Genomic DNA, 24,180 nt, shown 5'->3' on the forward strand with positions numbered 1-24,180 from the left:
TATAACTTCAGTGCCATACTCCAGCAGGTCTTTGACTAATCATGTGTACATATAATCTCTGTGCATATTTAACAACCCCAAACCAGGGTATATACCTTCAGTGCCATACTCCAGCAGGTCTTTGACTAATCATGTGTACATATACTCTCTGTGCATATTTAACAACCCCAAACCAGGGTATATACCTTCAGTGCCATACTCCAGCAGGTCTTTGACTAAGCATGTGCACTGCACTACTTTCTCCATGACAGTGGAGACTTCCAGTGTACTGGGAAGTACAACGAACACTGATCCAAGGCACCTTATCAGTGCCAGAGTCTTGGAGGAGGTGGAGGTCACAGAGTGGAAGGAACCATTAACAGTGAAGCTTCCAAGTTCACAGGTGGCTGCCTGTATTCAACGTTTACTTCTGCAATGAGTTCTCTATGGACATGCTCCACTGAACTTGATGTTAACATTGATGTGTGTTGGCTTGTGGCAATTAGGACAAACAGATTGTTTAACTTGAAGTTCTTAACCTAATTAGTGTCTGCTGATAAAGACAGCTATGTATAGTTGAAGTAGATAAAGTGTGGAATGCTAACTTGTGGTATGCCAGTCTGTAAGGAGTGCACAAACTGGTGTAGCGATGACTTAGCATTACACTGTTGCCACAAGCGCATTCACATATCAGGTGACCAGATTTGTTACTTGTTAGGAGACAAAATGTGAAGACATTCCCCTAATGAAATGGATGATAAAATAGAGAATCTCACCCGAGTGTCTTTTGATATCAAATATATCAACACGAGTTGATAAAAGTGGGAAAACTCCGAGGCTTGCCGAGGATTTTTTTCCACTTTTATCAACGAGTGCAAATTTCATTGCAATTTCATTGCAGCGATATCTACAGTGTAGATATCGCTTGATCTTACCCAAGCGATATCTCCTGTGGGAGCCAGTTTTGGATGATAAATGTGTGTAACCTGTTGAATGGGCTGTGGAAGATGTGATAAGTCATCACAGCGTGCTTGCTTGCCTGTGGTAGAGGTATCAGGCTGACCACAAGGAATTCTGGGTAGGAGAGTGTACAGAGGGTCATATCAGAAGGCAAAACAATGTCATTGAATTATGCACCGGTTTGGGCTGTAGGTGATTCAGGTCACTGTGGGCAGGCAACCTGCCATACAACTAAGATCAAGGAAGTTGGATCTTAAGCTGATTTTAGCGATATTCCTATAACATCATGGTAGGGGAAATGAACTTGGGTCTTCAGGGTGACGAGAGAACGTTTCATGTTCAAAGTGCAGGACATTATTACCCTGGTCAAATGATCAGTGTGCATACAACCCAGTTAATATCACCGATGTTCCTACCTGGTACCCATATCGCTGCTGGGTGAACAGAGAGTGACCTCAAGTAAAGTCATTTGCCTGAGGAGAGACACTGCAGTGTATAGCATAGGGCCGGGACAAGTCCAACTTTACTACCCGGGTACCCATCCCCCTATTACCGAACCCTACCTGCTGTAGGTCTCAAGAGTTGGGAACAAAATGTCTGATTCGCAATTGTCAGCCCTGATAAAAACTATTTAGATACATGTATCAAACGATCAGATCATGCGTACACTAAAGTTGACTGAAGCTTTATCTTCACTCAAACATATATAAGTCAAAGGAATGTGTGCATGGTCAGAAAGAAATGCGAACATCAGCGAATTGTAGTGTAACCACTGAGCTACAGTGAGTTTTTGACATTAACAATATATCACGTGGCTAACCACGTATCCAGGTAGTACTGTGGGTACCAGTGTCCTACTCAGGGCCCACCTGTACCCAAGTTACCCGTCCCAGCCCTGGTATTGCAGAACTGAAGTCCTAGATACACTGAGTGGTTCTGGTTGTGGAGTACAGTTGCCAACCCACCTGCTCTGCAGTCAGAACTGCTTACATCACCTGCTTACTTAATGACCTGTATGCACCTGGTGAACTCCAAAAGGCAGAGACTTGCGAACTCAAACTATGACTGGCAGATGTAAACAGGTCTTGTGGCTACAGCCATGGCCATCACTTGGACGCAAGTGGTGACATACTGTTCTGTAATGTAGTTCCATTAGGCCGTATTAGTGAGTGAGTGAGTAAATATGGTTTTACGCCGCTTTTAGCAATATTCCAGCAATATCACGGCGGGGGACACCAGAAATGGGCTTCACATTGTACCCATGTCGGGAATCAAACCCGGGTCTTCGGCGTGACGAGCGAACGCTTTAACCACTAGGCTACCCGACCGCCCCAGGCCGTATTAGAAGGAATGATTTGTTTGTTTTTTTTGTGTGTTGTTTACTGCCACACTCAGATATAATGCAGCTATTTCACAGCGACATGTCAATAATCAAATCAGGACCAGACAAACCAGTGATCTTAGGACCAAGTCACTGATCCTGATCACCAGATTCCTTCTGTTGCCTCCTACGACAATCATGGGTTGCTGGAGATCTATTTCCCACAGAGGAGACACATGGTCTGTTGCCTACCTCTGGATCTTAGATTTTCAAGTTAACTGACAAATGCTGTGAAGTGTGTGATATGTCTTACAAACCAGGGATTAAACAAGATATCACCTACCTGTGGATCTCGGACCTTCCAGTCGCAGGCGAGGTCATATGCTTCCTGGAACTGGCCGAGATGACACAGCACCTTGATCTTCTTCTCCAGCAGCTTGTCATTGTTCACATTGTTGTGCAAACCTGGAACAAACAATAGTTTGAACAAATCACAGCATGTCATTTACATCACAGCATGTCATTTACATCACAGCATGTCACCTTGATGTGATGCAGACATTTATCGATGTGGTAAAATCCACAAGCATGGGTATGTATGTAGCTGATAAACCTAGCAACATCATCAGGGCAAAACGCAAAGTGAACCCACAATATTTGGTTTCTGGCCAGCTCAAGGGACGCAACACTGCACATAGTATTACCCATTTCCACTCCTAAATGAAACGATGCAGCCGAAAATCATAGACTGACAGTGAAATCAAAGATACAGCTCCATATACCATACAAAAAATAACTAATTCCATTTTTACCACAGGTGTGTGTTATGAGAGCAGCACGGCAACATTCCATAAACTATTATGCTGGTACATTGTTACCTCTTTGCATCAATGGAATGTCACTTCACTTTAGAAATTCAGAGAAACACATGCATTATTTATAAAATTGCACACAAAACCAAGCATGAAATACTCATATCCCCGTCAATATGACGTGTCCGATTGTGTGCAATGCATGCATTAGCTCCTGGTGTGAATGGTCTAATTGCAGCACTAAAAAAAGTTATTACTGGTGTTGTTTTGCCATCTGCAGTTTATGATAGAATATGTAACTGAATTTGTAATGAGTAAGGATGAGACATATGGACGAACAACTTCTTTATTACAATTAGGCGCAACGTTTCGGGGTAGGTTCTAACACAGTTATCAAGCATGTGAAGTACAGAGTGTGGTTGACAAGAATATATACAGGATAGGAGGCAGTGTTTATACAGTTGAGTAGGTTTAAGATCAGTTACACTGTTGTATTTGTAATGAGTTGTGTTATTACTTAAACAATAATGAGAGAAGTAAGGGAGTTCTTACTTTACTTAGAGATCAATGAGAGCAGGGGTCGCCATGAGGTGTAGTGAGAAGTACAGCACCAAACATCTGAGAGATCCTCAAGTTTCTGCATGAAGTTAGTCAGTAAATGCATCAACCGTGTCCATGACACTTTGGAGGAACATACACACAAGCAATGCAGAGCTTGCCAACAAGAAAGGAAATGTGTTCAATACTGTGAGATGACATTATGTGCCACGTTTGATGGAGAAATATGGTACGGTTTTCAAGATCTGCTCCGGAAACGAGGACTATCGCCATTTTCAGTCTAAGTCAAAGAGGTTGCCATGGAAATGGAAAAATAATTTTATTTTAAATCCCAAACTATCAAAAGGTACCAGTTCACCACTAGACCTATCTATGTGCCACGTTTGGTTAAGATATCTCTCATGGTTTTTGTGTTCTGCTCCGGACAGACGGACGGACGGCAGGACAGGACAGGACAGAAGGACGGAAAGACAGATGGACGGCACCCATTCCTATATCCCCCTTCCACTTTGTGACGGGAGATAATGAACCTGTAGGAATTTTAATGGCTACAGATAAAAGTTTAATCCATTTGTGGTCAATAATATTGAAAAAAATATATTTTAAAGTGTTAAACACTACTAATTATCCTGTTATGTGAAACTGTCGTCACAGTGACTGATTTCCCCACATACTGCTACAGTAAAGTGTGAATTTGGCGTGGTAGTGCACCCAGCACCACACAGCATCCTTTATTTTTTCAATTGGGAAGTTAGATTGAATCATCTAGATTTTGAAAATATCTATCTTAGAAACAGTTATACTCTGTTCATACACATTTTTTAATGTGTCAACAGAAACAACGGAAAATATCATCTTCACTAATTGACAATCAATTGATAGCTCTTTGTGGTGCTTATCGGCTGACAACAAATAGATTAATAATCATTACATTTGTTTTGCCAGAGCTCACATCTATTGTTATGAGTTCATAAGTAAAACAATAAACATGCAAACTTACTTAATATTTTTATGAAATAATGTCACTGACAACATTGTATTTCAAAATATTAATATGAAGTATTGATGGTCTCTGTATGCACGCAGCGTGAAATCGGGCTGTAAATAATCGAGTCTGGACCAGACAATCCAGTGATTGATATCATGAGTATTGATACACACAATTGGGATACAATGACATGCATCAACCAAGTCATCGAGCCTGACCACCCGATCCTGTTAGATGCCTCTTACGACAAGCATAGTCACCATTTAGGACAAGCATGGGTTGCTGAAGACCTATTCTACTTCAGATCTTCACAGGTGTAACTGATGACTGAGAAGTGCTAAGCTATTAAGCTGCAAGTGATATTCTTGGTGTGAGTTTTCTGTATTTGTTTCTCCGTACTATTCTATATTGGTGTTATTGAAATTAAAATGGAAATATGATGTAACTCAAGTAGAAAATTTCAAGATCACATGGACCAATCAGATCACATCATTCAGACATGGAGGTATGATAAGATGATTTACCATTTAAATTGTATTTCCTGTTCTGTAGGGATTGTGTTAAAAGAAGAAATACAAATTTCCATGTGTATTTTCTTGTAAACTAAGCCGGAAATAGCAATCACGTGTACACACATTTTCTTTATAATTTTATCAGAAATAATAAAATCCAATATTGTATTTTTTTGTGCAACTTTTACCAATTATATTTAAAAGTGAGGTTACCATTCAATACCTCTCTTGTCAGCAACTTCCCACAGAATTTCTCGTGCATGTGATTTGATTGGATAGTTATTTTCAGCATTGTGTCACTCAAACTGGACAGGGTATGAACCTTTGGAAGCAAGTTGGTGCAGGTATTTATAATCAAACAGTATGCAGGATGAGAACTCAACACTAGCCCCAGAGCCCGGCGATAGTACAAATTCCTACGAGCTAGTACAATCTTTCCATTTTCCCTATTGTTTTAACATTACAACGGCATTTTACCTTTTCCAGGGCAAGTAGAGCTTTTGATTTTAGTTCTAACCCTGGTATGGTGGCTGGATGTTGTAATAGGGATGAGCATTCAAAGGAATTCAAAGAGATGGTCTTAACATTGGATTGACGAGCGAAAGCTTTAACCACAAGGTGCCCTATCGCCCCCCTACAAAATGGTTGTTGTGTCCTTCTTTATTGAGCCACATTGTAAGGTCAAGGTCAATTGATGAGCTGACTGTGACCCGGAGGTCAGGTTGTGACATCATGTTCTATCATGACATGTTATTACATCACTTGTAGTCACATAGCGGGAAATAAAGACTCTTGGCGTTTGAGCCAGTTTGGGTTGATGACAGCGAGATACAACAGACGTAACACTGGTAAATCCAAGATGGCCGTGGGCTGGTGCAACAGGATTGTCAACCCAAAACATACCAGATATTTAAATACATAGTTTTTTAAAGTTTGGATGACATTTGCTTTCTTGTAAAGTAACTGCTTTTGGGATAGCTTATAAACTGACATCTTGCCACACAGCTGTCAACCTGATGACGGCTGTGCTCAACAGGGCACAAACCAAGCAGCATATCTTTCCATCATCACAAGATTGAGGCAAGAGCGTCCGCTAGCCTTCTTATCAAAGTCTTGTTTCCACCCTTGCCACATCAAGCCCACTTTCCTGTGCTAAATATGATTGGAGTATCCCACATATCGATAGTCCAATCAGAGAACTTTTCACAAAATCAACATCCATGACTGGTACACCTCGTATGAAGGTGATTTACCGCTGCCTGTCTTTGTTGACATCTTTTAAACACCACAACAATTGCCTATGTTTTTGTGTAAGGGGTGAAATCGCGAATGTTTTTGTTATCTGATGGACTAGGTCGTCACCTATGGTTGTCTATGGAAGCTATAGATAAGAACAGTGATCTGATTGGATATTGCCTTTTCATTACAAGGGGCGCAACTCGTGATTTACGCAAGGTGGCGCCAGGGTCGAGCCAAGAAAAGTGGCCTTGATGTGGTAGAAACTAGGCTTTCATAGAGGCGAGTGGACACGCTTGCCCCAAAGATGATTATTGTTAGGACATGCTACATATTCCGCTTTCTATTTCCCACTGAGCATCTCGCTTATTGTACTTGCAAGAGATTTCCAAGTTGAATCCATTCTTATCATTTTGGTGCATAAAATTTGATGTGTTGTAAACATTGTCAAAATTTACTATGCTTAGGAAAATATGAAACATATATCCCAAAACATTGGTATTTTAGATATCAAAGAAACATTTCTATCCAGTTTCACGTCACCTGATGGAGGAGTAAGCATATACTCCGAAATGTTGTGTTCCTAGTATAATAAAGAAGTTGCCATTTATTAATTCTCTTCCTTATGTGTATCACTTCTAAATGCCTTTCAAAGACTGAGTTTCAAGTCATCACACCTCCATGACATCAACCCATACCACCACTAAAGGCCAGTCCTTCATCAGCGGACTCCCCACGGCTCTCCTCCATGTCATCAACCCATATCACCACTAAAGACCAGTGCTCCATCAGCGGACTCCCCACGGCTCTCCTCCATACTATCAACCCATACCACCACTAAAGGCCAGTCCTTCATCAGCGGACTCCCCACAGCCCTCCTTCATGTCATCAACCCATACCACCACTAAAGACCAGTCCTTCATCAGCGGACTCCCCACGGCTCTCCTCCATGTCATCAACCCATATCACCACTAAAGACCAGTGCTCCATCAGCGGACTCCCCACGGCTCTCCTCCATACTATCAACCCATACCACCACTAAAGGCCAGTCCTTCATCAGCGGACTCCCCACGGCCCTCCTTCATGTCATCAACCCATACCACCACTAAAGACCAGTGCTCCATCAGCGGACTCCCCACGGCTCGCCTCCATACTATCAACCCATACCACCACTAAAGGCCAGTCCTTCATCAGCTGACACCCTACGGCTCTCCTCCATGTCATCAACCCATACCACCACTAAAGACCAGTCCTTCATCAGCGGACTCCCCACGGCTCGCCTCCATGTCATCAACCCATACCACCACTAAAGACCAGTCCTTCATCAGCTGACTCCCCACGGCTCTCCTCCATGTCATCAACCCATACCACCACTAAAGGCCAGTCCTTCATCAGCGGACTCCCCACGGCTCTCCTCCATACTATCAACCCATACCACCACTAAAGACCAGTGCTCCATCAGCGGACTCCCCACGGCTCTCCTCCATGCTATCAACCCATACCACCACTAAAGACCAGTCCTTCATCAGCGGACTCCCCACGGCTCTCCTCCATGTCATCAACCCATATCACCACTAAAGACCAGTGCTCCATCAGCGGACTCCCCACGGCTCTCCTTCATGTCATCAACCCATACCACCACTAAAGACCAGTGCTCCATCAGCGGACTCCCCACGGCTCTCCTCCATGTCATCAACCCATACCACCACTAAAGACCAGTGCTCCATCAGCGGACTCCCCACGGCTCGCCTCCATACGATCAACCCATACCACCACTAAAGGCCAGTCCTTCATCAGCTGACACCCTACGGCTCTCCTCCATGTCATCAACCCATACCACCACTAAAGACCAGTCCTTCATCAGCGGACTCCCCACGGCTCTCCTCCATGTCATCAACCCATACCACCACTAAAGACCAGTCCTTCATCAGCTGACTCCCCACGGCTCTCCTCCATGTCATCAACCCATACCACCACTAAAGGCCAGTCCTTCATCAGCGGACTCCCCACGGCTCTCCTCCATACTATCAACCCATACCACCACTAAAGACCAGTGCTCCATCAGTGGACTCCCCACGGCTCTCCTCCATGCTATCAACCCATACCACCACTAAAGACCAGTCCTTCATCAGCGGACTCCCCACGGCTCTCCTCCATGTCATCAACCCATATCACCACTAAAGACCAGTGCTCCATCAGCGGACTCCCCACGGCTCTCCTTCATGTCATCAACCCATACCACCACTAAAGACCAGTGCTCCATCAGCGGACTCCCCACGGCTCTCCTCCATGTCATCAACCCATACCACCACTAAAGACCAGTGCTCCATCAGCGGACTCCCCACGGCTCTCCTCCATGCTATCAACCCATACCACCACTAAAGGCCAGTCCTTCATCAGCGGACTCCCCACGGCTCTCCTCCATGCTATCAACCCATACCACCACTAAAGGCCAGTCCTTCATCAGCGGACTCCCCACGGCTCTCCTCCATGTCATCAACCCATACCACCACTAAAGACCAGTGCTCCATCAGCGGACTCCCCACGGCTCTCCTCCATGTCATCAACCCATACCACCACTAAAGACCAGTGCTCCATCAGCGGACTCCCCACGGCCCTCCTTCATGTCATCAACCCATACCACCACTAAAGGCCAGTGCTCCATCAGCGGACTCCCCACGGCTCTCCTCCATGTCATCAACCCATACCACCACTAAAGACCAGTGCTCCATCAGCGGACTCCCCACGGCTCTCCTCCATGTCATCAACCCATACCACCACTAAAGACCAGTGCTCCATCAGCGGACTCCCCACGGCTCTCCTCCATACTATCAACCCATACCACCACTAAAGACCAGTGCTCCATCAGCGGACTCCCCACGGCTCTCCTCCATACTATCAACCCATACCACCACTAAAGGCCAGTCCTTCATCAGCGGACTCCCCACGGCTCTCCTCCACGCTATCAACCCATACCACCACTAAAGGCCAGTGCTCCATCAGCGGACTCTCCACGGCTCTCACTGGCTGCAGTATGTTCCCACCTACCCATCTACAGAAACCATCCACTGTCCAAACACCATTTCCCACAGGCTTTCTTCCATAATTGAACAGAAACACTGTGCAAAACAAATGTTTTACAATGCAGCGTTCTTACCCTCATGTGACAAAAAGTTCAAGGACACATTGAAAGAAACAAGTAAATCAATACATTGTAATTTTGAGACGCAGTTTCTGAAATTTGTAAAACAGAAATAGATAAGCAAGAAGCAAGACAAGGCTATTTGGACATCTCTATTAGCTTCAGCTCGGTCCGTGATGGCTGTATTAACACGACACAGTGATGCCAAGCTTACCTACGGGGTAGGACACGACCACAAATCCGGGTCGTAGGTTGGGTTGATATAATGGCCAGAACTGGTTCATGGTCCTGTGCGTCAGCCACCCCTTAACCCCCTGAAATACATCACCATCTTCCTAACCCACCACGATATCGCCCATCCCTCACAGCTCCAGTGACGATGGGACTTTGTAAATACCAGTGTCACCAGTCAAAAATCAATCATATCAATAATTACTAGGAATGATTAACAGGTAGAGTTATGAATAATGTACAAAGCTGCAGCCAATGAGGTCTTCCTACGTACCTGACAACTGGAAATATATACTAAATACTTAATGACTGACTATTATGCTTCAAAATAAGGTTTATCGTCAAAATAATCAATGGCATGTGTGTTTTTCAAAATGTAATCCTTACCATGGTTACAATCAAAATTTCTGAAATTTACTGCACGACAAATCCATAATCATGAAATATGCATACACCCTAGTTTCATCTGAAGAAACACAGAGAAGTTATTATTCTGGTATGCATCAAATATTTGCTGTAAAGTTTGCAAATAGATAAATGTGATACAGGGATTTTTTTTTAACAACAATGGTTTCAACTACGATCATGTATTGATAGCTTTTAACAAGTAAAGAATCAAGACATAAAAATAGTGACACCAAATATTATGATCCCTCAACCAAAACTTTCATTGTGAAGTCACCACCATAGCTACATATTTGAAAGTGCTTGCATACAGATTTATGTCCATACAATATGTACACATGCTGCCTGTGTTCATGTCTTGAGATGCAGGGTGGCTTGTCAAGGCTGATGTTCAATGCAGGCAGAGGAGATGAGGTACCGGGCATGTACAGGCAAAACATCAATAGAAATGCTGGCCTTGAAATCTACTGAATTGGTGTTGCTATGGACAACTCATTTTTTAAAACATAACACTTCTAACATTGATTTGAAGTGTCAGGTTTACTGTTTCTGCTGTGACATGGTGCCCTCTGTATCACTGATGTTAAAATACGGATCGTTTGTCAACATTGACATCAGCAATATTCGGTCATGGCAGCTAGAATAAAGTCTGGGTCACGTTAATATACTCTTAAAAAAAAACAACTTGTCACTGATTTTCAAAATGTAATATAATGCGATTGTTTCAAAATAGGACTCAGAAACCATAATTGAAACACTGTTTGAAGATCAATGTACAAAATGTTCAAAACATTCATGGTGTCACCTAGACAGACACATGTACACAATACAGTTAATGTCACAGGGGTACAGAAAATGTCAGTATCGGTCGTGCCCACCACGTGCATCAATCACCGCTTGACACCGATGATCAAGTTGTCAATAACAAGCTGTTGGATGTGCTGCCATTCATGCTGAAGTGCATCAAGTAGCGCCAGAAGTGTTTGGGGCGGTGGATTCCTTCTGCGAACGCATCGATCCAACTCGTCCCTCTGATGCTCAATTGGGGACAAATCTGGTGACCGGGCTGGCCAAGGTAATATCTGGATGTTGTTGTGCTGTAAGAAGTCCTGACAAACACATGCAATATGCGGTCGAGCGTTGTCCTGCTGGAACTGTCCGCCATGAACGTTGACATGAGGAAGAACGTTAGGCTGTAGGATCAAGTCTCTGTAACGCACACCTGTCAATGCACCTGCAACATGCACGAGAGGCGTCCTACCACCGTGATGAATTCCGGCCCATACCATGACACTCCCGCTGCCAAATTGGACAACCTGCTGCACACAGTTGGGGGCGTAACGTTCACCCCGATGTCTGTAGACACGTGCGCCCATCAGCACGTGTGAGTAGGAAACGGGACTCGTCAGTAAACAGTACATTTCTCCACCTTGTACGTGCCCATCTAACCCTCTGTTGGCACCAAAGCAGACGGTCCGCCAGATGACGTGGGGTCAATACATGACGTCGAACAGGTCTTCGTGCAAAAAGTCCAGCCTCCCTCAGTCTGTTGCGTACCGTTTGATCTGATATTCTGCGTACCCCAGGGATCTGTGTGGTTGTAGACGTGGCTGTGGTAGTGAGGTCTCGGAGGTGTCGCAGCCGGATGTATCGATCTTGTGCTTGGGTTGTCACCCTTGGTCTTCCTGACCTTGGTCTGTCGTCAACTCTGTTGGTGTTGTTGTATCGGGTCCACAGTGCGGAGATTGTCTGTCTGGATATGCCAAAGTGCCTGGCCACTTCTTGCTGAGTTGCTCCAGCTTGTAATCTCCCAATGGCGTTGTTCCGTTGAGCTGCATTCAGTCTTGGCATTCTGTCACCGCCTCTACTGCTATAAGGACTGTATGAACAGCCGTTGATGTGGATTTTTATACCCATTCAGCAGGGGGGCCTGCATGCCTAAATGCAGGATCCTGTGCTGCACGTTTTTTACAGGCGGTTGTGTTTGGATGAAGCTGTAAAATTGATCCCAAAACGCTACGTTTATGTTCTTTGCATGTGTTTTCGCGAAATTATAGACACATCATCTTTCTGTTTGAATTATTTGGTTCTCATTTAATGTAATTATTTTAAATATTTGGCAAAAGGTGGTTTTACATCTATGTCAAGTTTCTTTTTTTGAAGAGTATAGAATGAGTAGCAATCCATGCCATTGGGGTAAACTGACACACAATCGGCCATGTTGCACAATGTAACCTCCTTTCTGGCAAGCATTGGCTACTGAGCCTACTGTACTGTTTGTTTGTTGTTTAACGCCGCACTCAGCAATATTCCAGCTATATGACGGCGGTCTGTAAATAATCAAGTCTGGACCAGACAATCCAATGACTGATATCATGAGCATCGATCTACGCAATTGGGATACGATGACATGCATCAACCAAGTCAGCGAGCCTGACCACCCGATCCCGTTAGTTGCCCTTACGACAAGAATGGGTTGCTGAAGACCTATTCTACCCCGGATCTTCACGGGTCACCCTGTTCAGTAATGATAAACTAACAGAACCCGACCTGCTTCCACAAAGCAATCTTAGAACTACAATGCTCGTGAACCCATGTAAAAGTATGGGAGTTACGATCCCCTCTATGACTGCATCGATCACTTTGTGGACCGGAGCCCTGGTCAAGATTTGTTTAATGTCTACGAGCTAAATCAAAAGACTTCACTGTGTCCAATACTACAAAACACAAGCTCACATGTCAGCTGGCGTTTCATCATTCTTTGTGATGAATGTTCAGCTAAAGAATCAATTGAGAGATAAATATTTCGTTTGGTAAGATTTACGTCATGTTATGCTGGACAGATGTACGGAAATTTCATTTGAACACAACTCTGTTGACGATTTCAAAAATAGTTACATCACTTAATGTTTTCATACATGGTGATAAGAGCTAAAAAATTCAGTGATGTTATGCTCATTCGAGAACTCTTTTTAACCAATCAGAACAGAGAAAATACCTACTTATATGTTACAATGATGAATAACTGTTACTTTTACCTTGTAATTCCCAGATATAAAGTCACAAGGTTCCTGATACTGTCATGGATTAAAAAAAATCAAAATCCTTTTCCTTAAATGAAAATGTCTTGTTGCATGCAAATTATTGCCATGACATAATTTAAATACAGTTCAAATAAAAGTTGAATCTCTATTCCATAAGTTCCAAAAATTGATTCTAGAACAGACTTCAGTAAACACAGTTTTAACAACTGTACATCATAATACATGTCATTGGAAAAAAGTTATTGTGACACATATCTTAGTACCAGGAAGGATATACGATACTCTGGTAGTACGTGCGTGCGTGGCTGCTTGTACTAGTCTGAACTAATGCTGGTTCTTTTGTGCTAGCCCCTTGAGACACCATGCCACAGTTTAACATGGAAACCCCACTTATGCACAGTATACTGACTCTGAGCCGACCAGTCCTTGTTTTAGCTCCTTAACGCTGACCACCAGGCAAGTGAGAAAGTGAGTTGGGTTTAACGCCGCTTTTAACAGTGTTCCAGTTATATGGCGCGTGTCAGCTCAATGTGGGAGGAAAGTCCGAAGTGATGCAGGTCTGAGATGTTTATCACTTCGGTGATACCCACGAGCACGGGTATGGTGCTGACAAACCTCGAAACATAATCGGGGTGAACCGGGATTCGAACCAACAATCATAGGTTTCTGGCGTGCCCAATGACGCAACTCTGCACAGCAAATCGCGGCGCCTTGGATGACTGGGCCACCTGCGTGCCCAGCACCAGGCAAGGAAACAACAAGTACCATCTTTTCATGTCATTGGGTATGCCGCAGACGGGATCGAACCACCAAACTTCTGCTCAGATGCTCTCTCCACTAGACTGCAGTTCTTCCACAAGCGCACCGAGTAGTTTAGTTATGATAATTAACATATTGCCAGCTATTAGGCCGTGACATGCACTGAACAAAGCCAGTAAGTGGAGCATGTTTACATCATAGTTCACGCTGCTTCAGCCACATCACAGCCGCCTGTACACTTCCAACACTGGGACGGCAAACAAGTGCTTACAACATAAGTAACAAAGCAGTTTGGAGCAATGATCAATAAAACAGTTAGAAATTGTGTTGTTCAGAATGTTGTTAATTAATTTATCCCCCATATAAAACATATTTACCAAAAGAAAGAAATATACACTTTTGTGTGAAAGGTCATCAATTTTGCAAACAATTTGAACATTTCAATCAATACTATGAAGTTCTTTGGGAAGAATGTGATTCTGGACCTTTTCCCCAACATGGCACTCTTGAACATAAGTTACAAGTCCAAAACATTCCGATCAAGAAAGCTTAATTAATAAATGTCCATATATTCAGATAAAATCTATTTTTAACAATTCCACAGGACTTATTCGGAAAGCAGACTGAAAGTTTATAGCACTGAATGACATTGTCAAAATATTCACTTAATTAAGTTTCCATAAATATTCATGATATTTAATTAATTCTATCAAAACTATCTGACTATGGCTGGCTCTCCCAGGACCAATGTCAGTTGCTGATGACATAGCATGGCAGGTCAGAAGCACACCATCGCAATGCATCTTCAACAATTCCAGCTGTCACGCCACAGTTACAATTGGCCAGATGGACACTCTCAGTGGTTTAACACTTCATACCATATAAACTGGGTGAGTGGGTGATGTGAGTATGTGAGTGAGTGAGTGAGTGAGTGAGTGAGTGAGTGAGTGAGTGAGTGAGTGAGTGAGTGAGTGAGTGAGTGAGTGAATAACAGGCTGCTTTGACCAGTGATGAGGTTAGGTGAAATGGGGTTTATGCAAGGTTATTGCTCTTCTATACCGACGCACATGCGTGTGTGCGTCTATAGCGATGAGCATGCATGAGTGCGTCCGAAGGTCATGGCATGTTCAACGGTGAGTTGTGCAATCTTCCGATCGCTTCAAACAGGATTTCGCCCCGAAAATAAAATTAATGAAATAAGTTACAAACATAAGTCCAGATAAACAATGAACACTTTTTATAGCCTGACAGTGTAATTACATGATTAATTTGCGTACTTCAGTATGGATTTGTTGACATGGTATTTCTGGTGTTACGTGCTCACGGTAATGTCTTTGTGTTGGGGGAAAACATCAAAACTCATTATGGCATGTTTTATGCCCACCTCCTTCTACACAGCTGTGTTTTTTTTTTAAAAAGTGTGCACTATACTCGAAAATACGGTTCTGTGAAACCAGTGAGTGGTGCCCATGTGACTGACATTAAGAAGGTGGTATCAGTCTACATGCCGCTTCACTTCGCTGAGACATCAAGGGTCATAGTCAGGGGGAATTTTGAGATGAGATCCACATCTGAGAATGGCACTCCCAACCCACTCTCTACACCTTGTATTGTTGTTTGTTTGCTGTTTAACGCCACACTCAGCAATATTCCAGCTATATGACAGAGGCTTGTAAATAAAAGATCCTGGACCAGCCAATTTCATATTGTCAGCAACAATCCATGCTGATTTGTTTGTTATTTAACACCGCACTCAGCTATTTTTCAGCCATATGACAGCAGTCTGTAAATAATCGAGTCTGGACCAGACAATCCAGTGATTGACATCATTAGCATGGATCCACGACATTGGGATACGATGACATGCATCAACCAAGTCAGTGAGTCTGACCACCCGATCCTGTTAGTTGCCTTTTACGGCAAGCATGGGTTGCTGAAGACCTATTCTTCCCCGGATCTTGACTTGGATACTTACCCTTATTACATGCTTCTAGTGCCTCTGTATTTTTTCTCTGCAAACAAACAAGCAGACATAAGTTAACATGTCATGGGGAAAATACTTGAGAAACGGGAACATTGCTTTAATTTAAATCTCAAATGGTTTACGTTGCATGACTCCCACAAACTCTTCACAAACAGGCCAGACCAATCATATTTATTGTGTGAAAGAAGAACCCAGCCTAAATATTTAAAAAAATTCAAATTTTTGTTTAATGGTGTGTTTGGTTGAAAATACCATTTTTAAACATGTTCTTTGTATTCTAGTGACAACCTATATTCTAGAGGATTATAAGTTGATGTATATGTCGTATGTATATGTATATTTCTGATGAATGTAGGTCTCTTTGCCTGATGACCCGACAAGCTCCTTATAAAACATGACAACACAACTGTGTCATGTGTGACACTAGTCGGGAGCATTGCTACAAGAAAACATCAGACACTGCTCTCAAAATATATTAAGGGGAAAATAGTACACAACCAAAAACACAGATGTGAAAGGTAATGATGAAACTGACCAGCAACATATAGAAAAGCTCAGTATTTTCCTTGATACGCCCCCAATGACTGGCAGATATAAAAGCCACTAGAAACTGGAAAAAAACAGGAATTCAAACCAAAGTCTGATCACTGGAAGAAACCCGGAATACTAACTGTTCTTGGTCAATTCAGTGCTGATGAAAAACAGATAAGACTTGTGATGCTGTACATGAAGCATACAGATACAGGTGCGGTTCCTTGACACTCAGTCTTCCCCATCACAATTACATTCTAGGGGAGGTAATTCTTTCTCACCTATGACCAATCATACATAATGATGGACCTACATAACATAAGTTGAAGTTTTAATTGGAATGTTGGATTTTTTCTTCTTTCTAATAACAGTAAGTTTTGTCAAACATCCGTAACCATAAAGTAAAACTTTGGTGAATAGTCCCCAAGTCTTGAAAATCGGTGAAACAGAAATCTTTAATTACACAACAAATTTTCCTCTTTTCAAATATGGTTTCTGATGCTAATTTATAGCTTGCTAAGTTGCCTATTTTTAACATCTTGACTGATTTTTATCAAATTACATGCAGATATTCCAGGATCGAGTGTGGAAAAACACGAGGGATTCTAATGTTTCCATTCACCTAAGGGCCCAGCCTCAAAAGGCTATATATGCTACTCCACTTTCAGTAGGGATATTTATGTCTTTCCATCATACCCAAAATAAATTGCTATATGCCAAGTGTATATTTAAATAGAATGACATGTCTGATTATCCCTAGCAAAAGTTTGGTAGTACATATAAATTTAGACAATTTGTAAAACAAAGAGCACAAGAAAACTTTTGATGCAATGCATCAACATGCCGGCAAACTCTTTGTTCATCAAATCATATTTACTATAAAACAATTCCCCAAAATATTTAATCAACACAGACATGTTTAAACAATATGAACCATATTGGTTTCAATGCTTTTCTTGTTTTATATCTACCATGTTTTTGACGGCTAAGCAGTTACCTCCCTTAAATACTGAATTTGAAAAACAATGTCTTCCCACAGTAAATGAGCGCAGTTGCCTCATTCCGCTTGTCAGGAACCATTATTGCGGTAAACTTTCCAATACGTCTCATGCATTTCAGGGTTTACATAAACTACAACTGAACAACTAACAAAATGTTCACAATTTTACGACAAAATGTGACATTTTAAAAAGATTTGTTTATTGTACCCATGTGGCAATGTTTCACATATTTCAATTACCCATAAGTCCCAAAGACTTTTCAGAAAACAATTGCAAATAGAAAAAAAGTTATTCAGAATTTCACATCAATACAGACACATTTAAAAGAAAAAAATACTCGTTCGAATGTAATATTCGTTAACTAGTTCCACTTTTATATGTTACAGTTTCACTATTGTTTTTGTTTCATATGTGGTTACCTCCCCTACTGAGTTCATTTACACCGTTTGAACCACGTGGAATAGAAGCAGTAGACTATTCGGGTCTTCTTTTCATTATTGTGACATAGTTTCTAACAGATTATATTAATTTAAGGGTTATGTTAAAAATAAAACAGAACAACTAACAACATAATATGAAAGTGTAAAACACATATACCAAAGATTAATTGTGACATCCAATTGTAGACAAAATTAGAAATGCATGAATATCCTAACCCCCCATCGAGTTTTAACAGAACAATTACAAATTGACCACGACCAAATGGCCACCAAGGAATAATTGGTTTGACCTTGTTTGTATCATATGGTCAGTCAGTCTTTTCTTGAGCTCCAGTTGTCTTTCTATTGACTTGATGTGTTCCGAGAACATGACAGGTCAGTTGACAGTAGAGCTCCATGGTTGAACTGAGCAACAGGTGGCTAGACCATCTGTACCAAACCACGCTGAGCTTACCTTTGCGGGTCCTAGTTTCCTTACCTAGAAGTCATGTCGGAGTTGAATAAATCAAGCATGAAATACTCATATCCCCTGCTAATATGACATGTCTAGTTGTATGCAAGGCAAGAAATATTGAACAGTTTTAAAGATCTGATCTGCTCCGGAAAGGAGCACTACCACCATTTTCAGATTAAGTCAAAGTTGTTGCTGTAGAAACTAAAAAAAATAATTTGTTTTTCTAAAAATCCCCAACTTTCAAAAGGCACCAGTTTACAACTAGACCTATCTATGTGCCAAGTTTGTTGAAGAAATATTGTACGGTTTTAAAGATCTGCTCCGGAAAGGAGACCTACCACAATTTTCAGTCTAAGTCGATATGTGTATGTGTGACTCATCGAGATGTGTGACTCGACAATATGTGTGACTTAACGATATGTGTGACTTGAACGATACTTGTGACTTTACAATATGTGTGACTTAACGATATGTGTGACTCAACGATATGTGTGACTTAATTACATGTGTGACTCAATGATATGTGTGACCTAATGATATGTGTGAGTTAACGATATGTGTGAGTTAACGATATATGCGAGTTAATGATATGTGTGACTCAACGATATGTGCTAAAATAACTAAAGGCTCGCCACCATCTACATTTTAATCTTTGTTTCTTGCAAATAGTGTCAAATCAATAAAGCATTAACCTTGAGCTTCTACACACACATGGTCCTGCATGCTGTGTGAAACTCCTAGTCTAATTTACTTGTACCAGCTGTCTACACTGATGAGACTCTAGCAGTCTTAAATTGGATTCCAAGTCAAATTAAGTCGTATGCATGCTGCTTAGAAGGTGGGTTGGCAAACTCTCTAGCATACCATGCACCTCCTGTCCGAGACATGACTTCCATATCTTGCCCTTATCAAGTTCACTTCTATGACAACCGCCTCCGTGGTCTTGTCCTAGAGCGTCCGCCCGGAGAGCGGAAGGTCCAGGGTTCGATCCCGGGCCGCGTCATACAAAAAGACGTTAAAAGATTGTACTTGTTGTTACCCTGTCTGGCGCTCGGCATTAAGGGGCTAAAACAAGGACTGGTCGGCTCGGAGTCAGTATACTGTGTCTGAGTGGGGTATTCATGTTAAACTGCGGCATGGTATCTCAGTGAGCTAGCACTATAAATCGGCATCAGTCCGGACTAGTACAAGCAGCCACACACACACATACACGTGCATGCACGTCGCTATATAAGTGCAATAATCTTGGACGCGACGTTAAACCCAATTTCACCTCACCTCACCTCACTTCTATGACAAGAAAATATTTCCCAAGTCTCAGGATTGTAGTTGTTAAATGGTTGCAATAATGACGATGTGACGTTACATTTTAACTCACTCACTCAAATATGTACTGTACTCTACTGAGTTGTGTTTTAACAGTATTCCAGTTATATCACGTCATGTCAGCTTAATGTGGAAGGAAAGCCCAAAGTGATGCAGATCTTAGACGTTTACCACTTCGGGGAAACCCATGACCACGGGTTTCGTGCTGACAAACCTAGAAACATAATCAGGGCGAAATGGGATTCGAACCCACAATCATAGGTTTCTGTTGGCCCAAGGGACTCAACTCTGACCAGCGAATTGTGGCGCCTTAGACGACTGGGCCACCCGTGCCCCCCTCAAGTAAAGGAACCACAGTAACTCACTGACTGCCATGGAATAACATTCATGTTTCACAATACCCTCCTGTTTGGCCTTGACCTTTGAAAGACTAACCACCAACATTTCAACTAGTCCATGACTGTATTTTATGAAACCACACTTATCTAGGTTGCACAAAAGCTAGTCTAGCCAGCTCTGTTCCAAATAAATCAGCATCATCAAAAGAATTCTTTCTTTAAAGTAGAGAACTATATTGTTTAATAAATGATTTCAAGGACTGTTAACATTAAGTCAACATTTCAACTTGTGGTAGGACTTGTAAGGATATATGCATGTATATAGTTCCATGACTGAGGCAAGCTTCTTGACAGAAAAGAACCATAAGGGCTGCTAATTATGTGAGTGTTCATGTAAAAGCAGACAGGTGAGATGTATAGCTCCCTCAACAGAGTTTCAGAGGTGAGGTGAAATGGGGTTTAATGTCGCGTCCAAGATTATTGCACTTATATAGCGACGTGCATGTACGTGTGTGGCTGCTTGTACTAGTAAGGACTGATGCCGATTTATAGTGCTAACTCACTGAGATACCATGCTGCAGTTTAACATGAATACCCCACTCAGACACAGTAAACTGACTCCGAGCCGACCAGTCCTTGTTTTAGCCCCTTAATGCCAAGCACCAGACAGGGTAACAACAAGTATCATCATCTTTGGACGTCTTTTGGTATGACATGGTTGGGGATCGAACCCCGGACCTTCTACTCTCCGGGCGGACGCTCTACCACAAGAAACCAGAGGCAGTCCGGAGTTTCAGATAGTGTTTATTGTTAATTACACAATCTTGACGAAGACTATCACTATCAGGTGAGATGTGAACTGAGATAATGGCAAGGTCACTTCAGATAGAAAGACTTGTTCATAATTACCTGCTGCACATATTTCAATATATACTGTATTTGAAAACAGAAAAGTATATACTTTTTTCTATTTTCTCTATTTCTAAAGACATCTTGAAGCCCGAATAGTTACATGAATTCATAAAACATTTGTATTTAGATTATTGACTGGAAAAGGACACTCAGTCCTAGTGGACAGTAGAAATATAGCAAACATATTGACCTGCAAGCATTATCTGTCCCCAGTAATATACGTACTGACCTGTAAGAACTATCCGACCCCAGTAATATACATACTTACCTGTGAGCATTGTCTGTCCCCAGTAATATACATATTGACCTGCAAGCATTGTCTGTCCCCAGTAATATACATACTGACCTGTAAGCATTATCTGACCCCAGTAATATACATACTGACCTGTAAGCATTATCTGACCCCAGTAATATACATTCTGACCTGCAAGCATTATCTGACCTCAGTAATATACATTCTGACCTGTAAACATTATCCGACCCCAGTAATATACATACTGACCTGTAAGCATTATCTGACCTCAGTAATATACATACTGACCTGTAAGCATTATCTGACCTCAGTAATATTTATTCTGACCTGCAAGCATTATCTGACCCCAGTAATATACATACTGATCTGCAAGCATTATCCGACCCTAACAGTATACATTTTGCCATGTAATCATATCTGAAACTAGTAGTAAACGAATTGACCTGTAAGCATAGTAGTACATAGTTAATTCAGGTAATGTTGAAACTGAAATAGGATTTTTATGAACGTTAAATTCCAAGCAGGGATTTCCATTCAAAAATATAAATCTAGAGTAGTGAGTGAGTGAGTGAGTGAGTGAGTAAGGTTTTACAAAACAGATGATCATGTGAAACGTAAAAACAATACCCCAACAGATGATCATGGGATACGTAAAAACAATACCCCAACAGATAATCATGGGAAACATAAAAATGAAACTGTCAGTATGAAGTAATTATGTCTGACAGCTTCTTCATACAAAATCATCGAAAACACTGAGACAAAGGCGACTCACCTGCTTTATAAATGCATTAACATTGTTGATGACGTCCCCTAGTTCTTCGTTATGTTCACAGGTATCGTTAGAGTTTGCCGTATCATGATTGGTTGGTTTTCTGTCGGCCTCAGACGTGCTGTCAGCCATCCCCTGTCACATGACTTGGACAAACCATGGGGAGGTACTAGTGTGGGCATTTACCTGCAAACAAACATCAGATCAGTGACATCACAGTGACATGTCGGGAACATACAGCAAAGTCTTACAGCCAATAGCAAACCATAACAAATAGCAACAGTGTTTCAGTCGGACGGTACATGTACAGGAGACATCATATCATCGGTAATCAACAGATTCTAGTGGTTTCTCTGACTTAAATCATGTAATAGATGATATATACTTCACAACCGTTCATAGGGATAATCAGACATGTCATTATATTTAAATATACTTGACATGTGATGAGAATCAGTTTTGTGTATCATGGAGTGAGTGAGTGAGTGGGTTTAACGCCGCTTTTAACAGTATTCCAGTTATATCACGGCGTGTCAGCTTAATGTGGGAGGAAAGCCCGAAGTGATGCAGGTCTCAGACGTTTACCACTTCGGTGAAACCCACGAGCACGGGTATGGTGCTGACAAACCTAGAAACATAATTGGGGTGAACCGGGATTCGAACCCACAATCATAGGTTTCTGGTGTGCCCAAGGGCCGCAACTCTGCACAGCGAATCGCGGCGCCTTAGACGACTGGGCCACTAGTGCCCCCTGTGTATAATGGAAAGATATAAATATCCAATATATTTTTTATGTAAGCTTCTTGTGATATTTATGTATAATTGATATAATTTATGGCCGTTGCTATTTTGTTGTAATTGTTTCAGGGCCATTTCTTCATTTCTCCATCTCTAAATCTGAATAAACTGATAACAACCCCACAGCAAGTGGAATAGTATACAATTTCTCTATAGTTTTGCATTATGATCAATAGTGTGTTAAGTTTTACTTGTATATTTTTTGTTCAGAATGGCCATTGAATTCCTGACTCAGAATCAACTGCAACAACAGTGTGACATGTTAATAATTGTATTAAATACAGGATACTGAATGATATTAAAATAACACACAGGAATTTCCGTTCTAAAAATACACGGGAACTGCAGATAAAGTAAAGACTATGGTCGTTTTGTGTTTATTGGGGCAGCTGCAGTGTATAGAATTGACAAATGGACTGGCAACTATGCAAAGTTACCAGACTGGACATAATGTTGCCAGTACAGAATTTTCTTGACGAACAAACAAAAATAACAAAGGGATAAACATAAAAAAAATACTGTTTAATGTAATTCCTCAGAAAATAGCAATAAATTGGTGGATTGTCTCCTAAGTAACTTTAACTCTTTGATATTTTATTCATCAATAATATGTTTAACGTTTACTGTTCATTTACCACTTACACTGAATTAAAACTAGAATGCTTAGATACCCTTAGTGAATACAATAATAGCCCGATCATCAGGCGTGCAACATTGATCGTCTGTCAGCCAAATAGACCATCTCGGACTGTCAGGCAGATGGGTATTTTAACACTGGTAGATGTATCAATCTTTGTTACCTTGTCAGAACGACTCACAGGCCTGATAGTAGTATTCAATGTGGTGAGTCTGAAGGACATATGGTGCATGGAGCGGTCAGCTGGGGGCCATCCAAAACAGGTTCAATACCAACTGTTACACGAATAAAGTGGCCTCATTGTATCCGAGTTGGATTCTATGGAAATTATTCTTATTTGAAAAATATAGTAATGTCCAGTATTTCTTGCGGTGCCAGTCTCCATGACTGGCAGACATAAATCCACCACAAACACTGAGTAAGATATTTCAAAGTTTGATGATGTCTAACATGTCTAATACAGCAAATAGTCTGATATGACAGTCTGCTAAAACAAACTGTCAATTAAAATTGAACTTTGAATGAAAGCATCATGAAAGACCATGTGCAACATGCACACAACTGAAGTCCTGTCACGTAAGATTGAACAACCTGTCATGACCTGCCCCAGTGGCTCAGTGAGAATACAGTAGGTTACAATACTTAAAACCTATGTGAGGTTGTATGTTTCATTCATATCACAGAATTTTTATGTGAAATTGTTTTTGGTGACTTAACTAATCAAAAATCAATAATAGATTCACATCAAAGGCCTGCTTATAAAAATTCAATTGCAAAACCTAGGTCT

At 41.6% G+C, this 24,180-nt stretch overlaps 1 protein-coding gene across 3 annotated transcripts in view; it reads right to left on the bottom strand.

The window, feature by feature from the left end:
* The window catches only part of LOC124142337 (probable helicase with zinc finger domain), a 75,917-nt gene that overhangs the window by 41,145 nt on the left and 10,592 nt on the right, over positions 1-24,180 (bottom strand). For 2 of the 3 annotated variants that reach the window (XM_046510755.2, XM_046510756.2), the window contains exons 2-4: positions 21,962-22,144; positions 15,923-15,959; positions 2,604-2,725 (exon numbers count right to left, since the gene is read on the bottom strand). In XM_046510755.2, coding sequence (XP_046366711.2) covers positions 2,604-2,725; positions 15,923-15,959; positions 21,962-22,090 — 288 coding nt within the window. In that variant the 5' untranslated portion in view covers positions 22,091-22,144. Of the gene's footprint in view, positions 1-2,603; positions 2,726-9,722; positions 9,864-15,922; positions 15,960-21,961; positions 22,145-24,180 lie in introns of those variants that run through there. The other variant, XM_046510757.2, reaches the window with a different exon arrangement.

This window comes from Haliotis rufescens, unplaced genomic scaffold, assembly GCF_023055435.1.
Source record: "Haliotis rufescens isolate VD_foot unplaced genomic scaffold, xgHalRufe1.0.p SCAF_11, whole genome shotgun sequence".
In the NCBI taxonomy this organism is placed as follows: domain Eukaryota; kingdom Metazoa; phylum Mollusca; class Gastropoda; order Lepetellida; family Haliotidae; genus Haliotis; species Haliotis rufescens.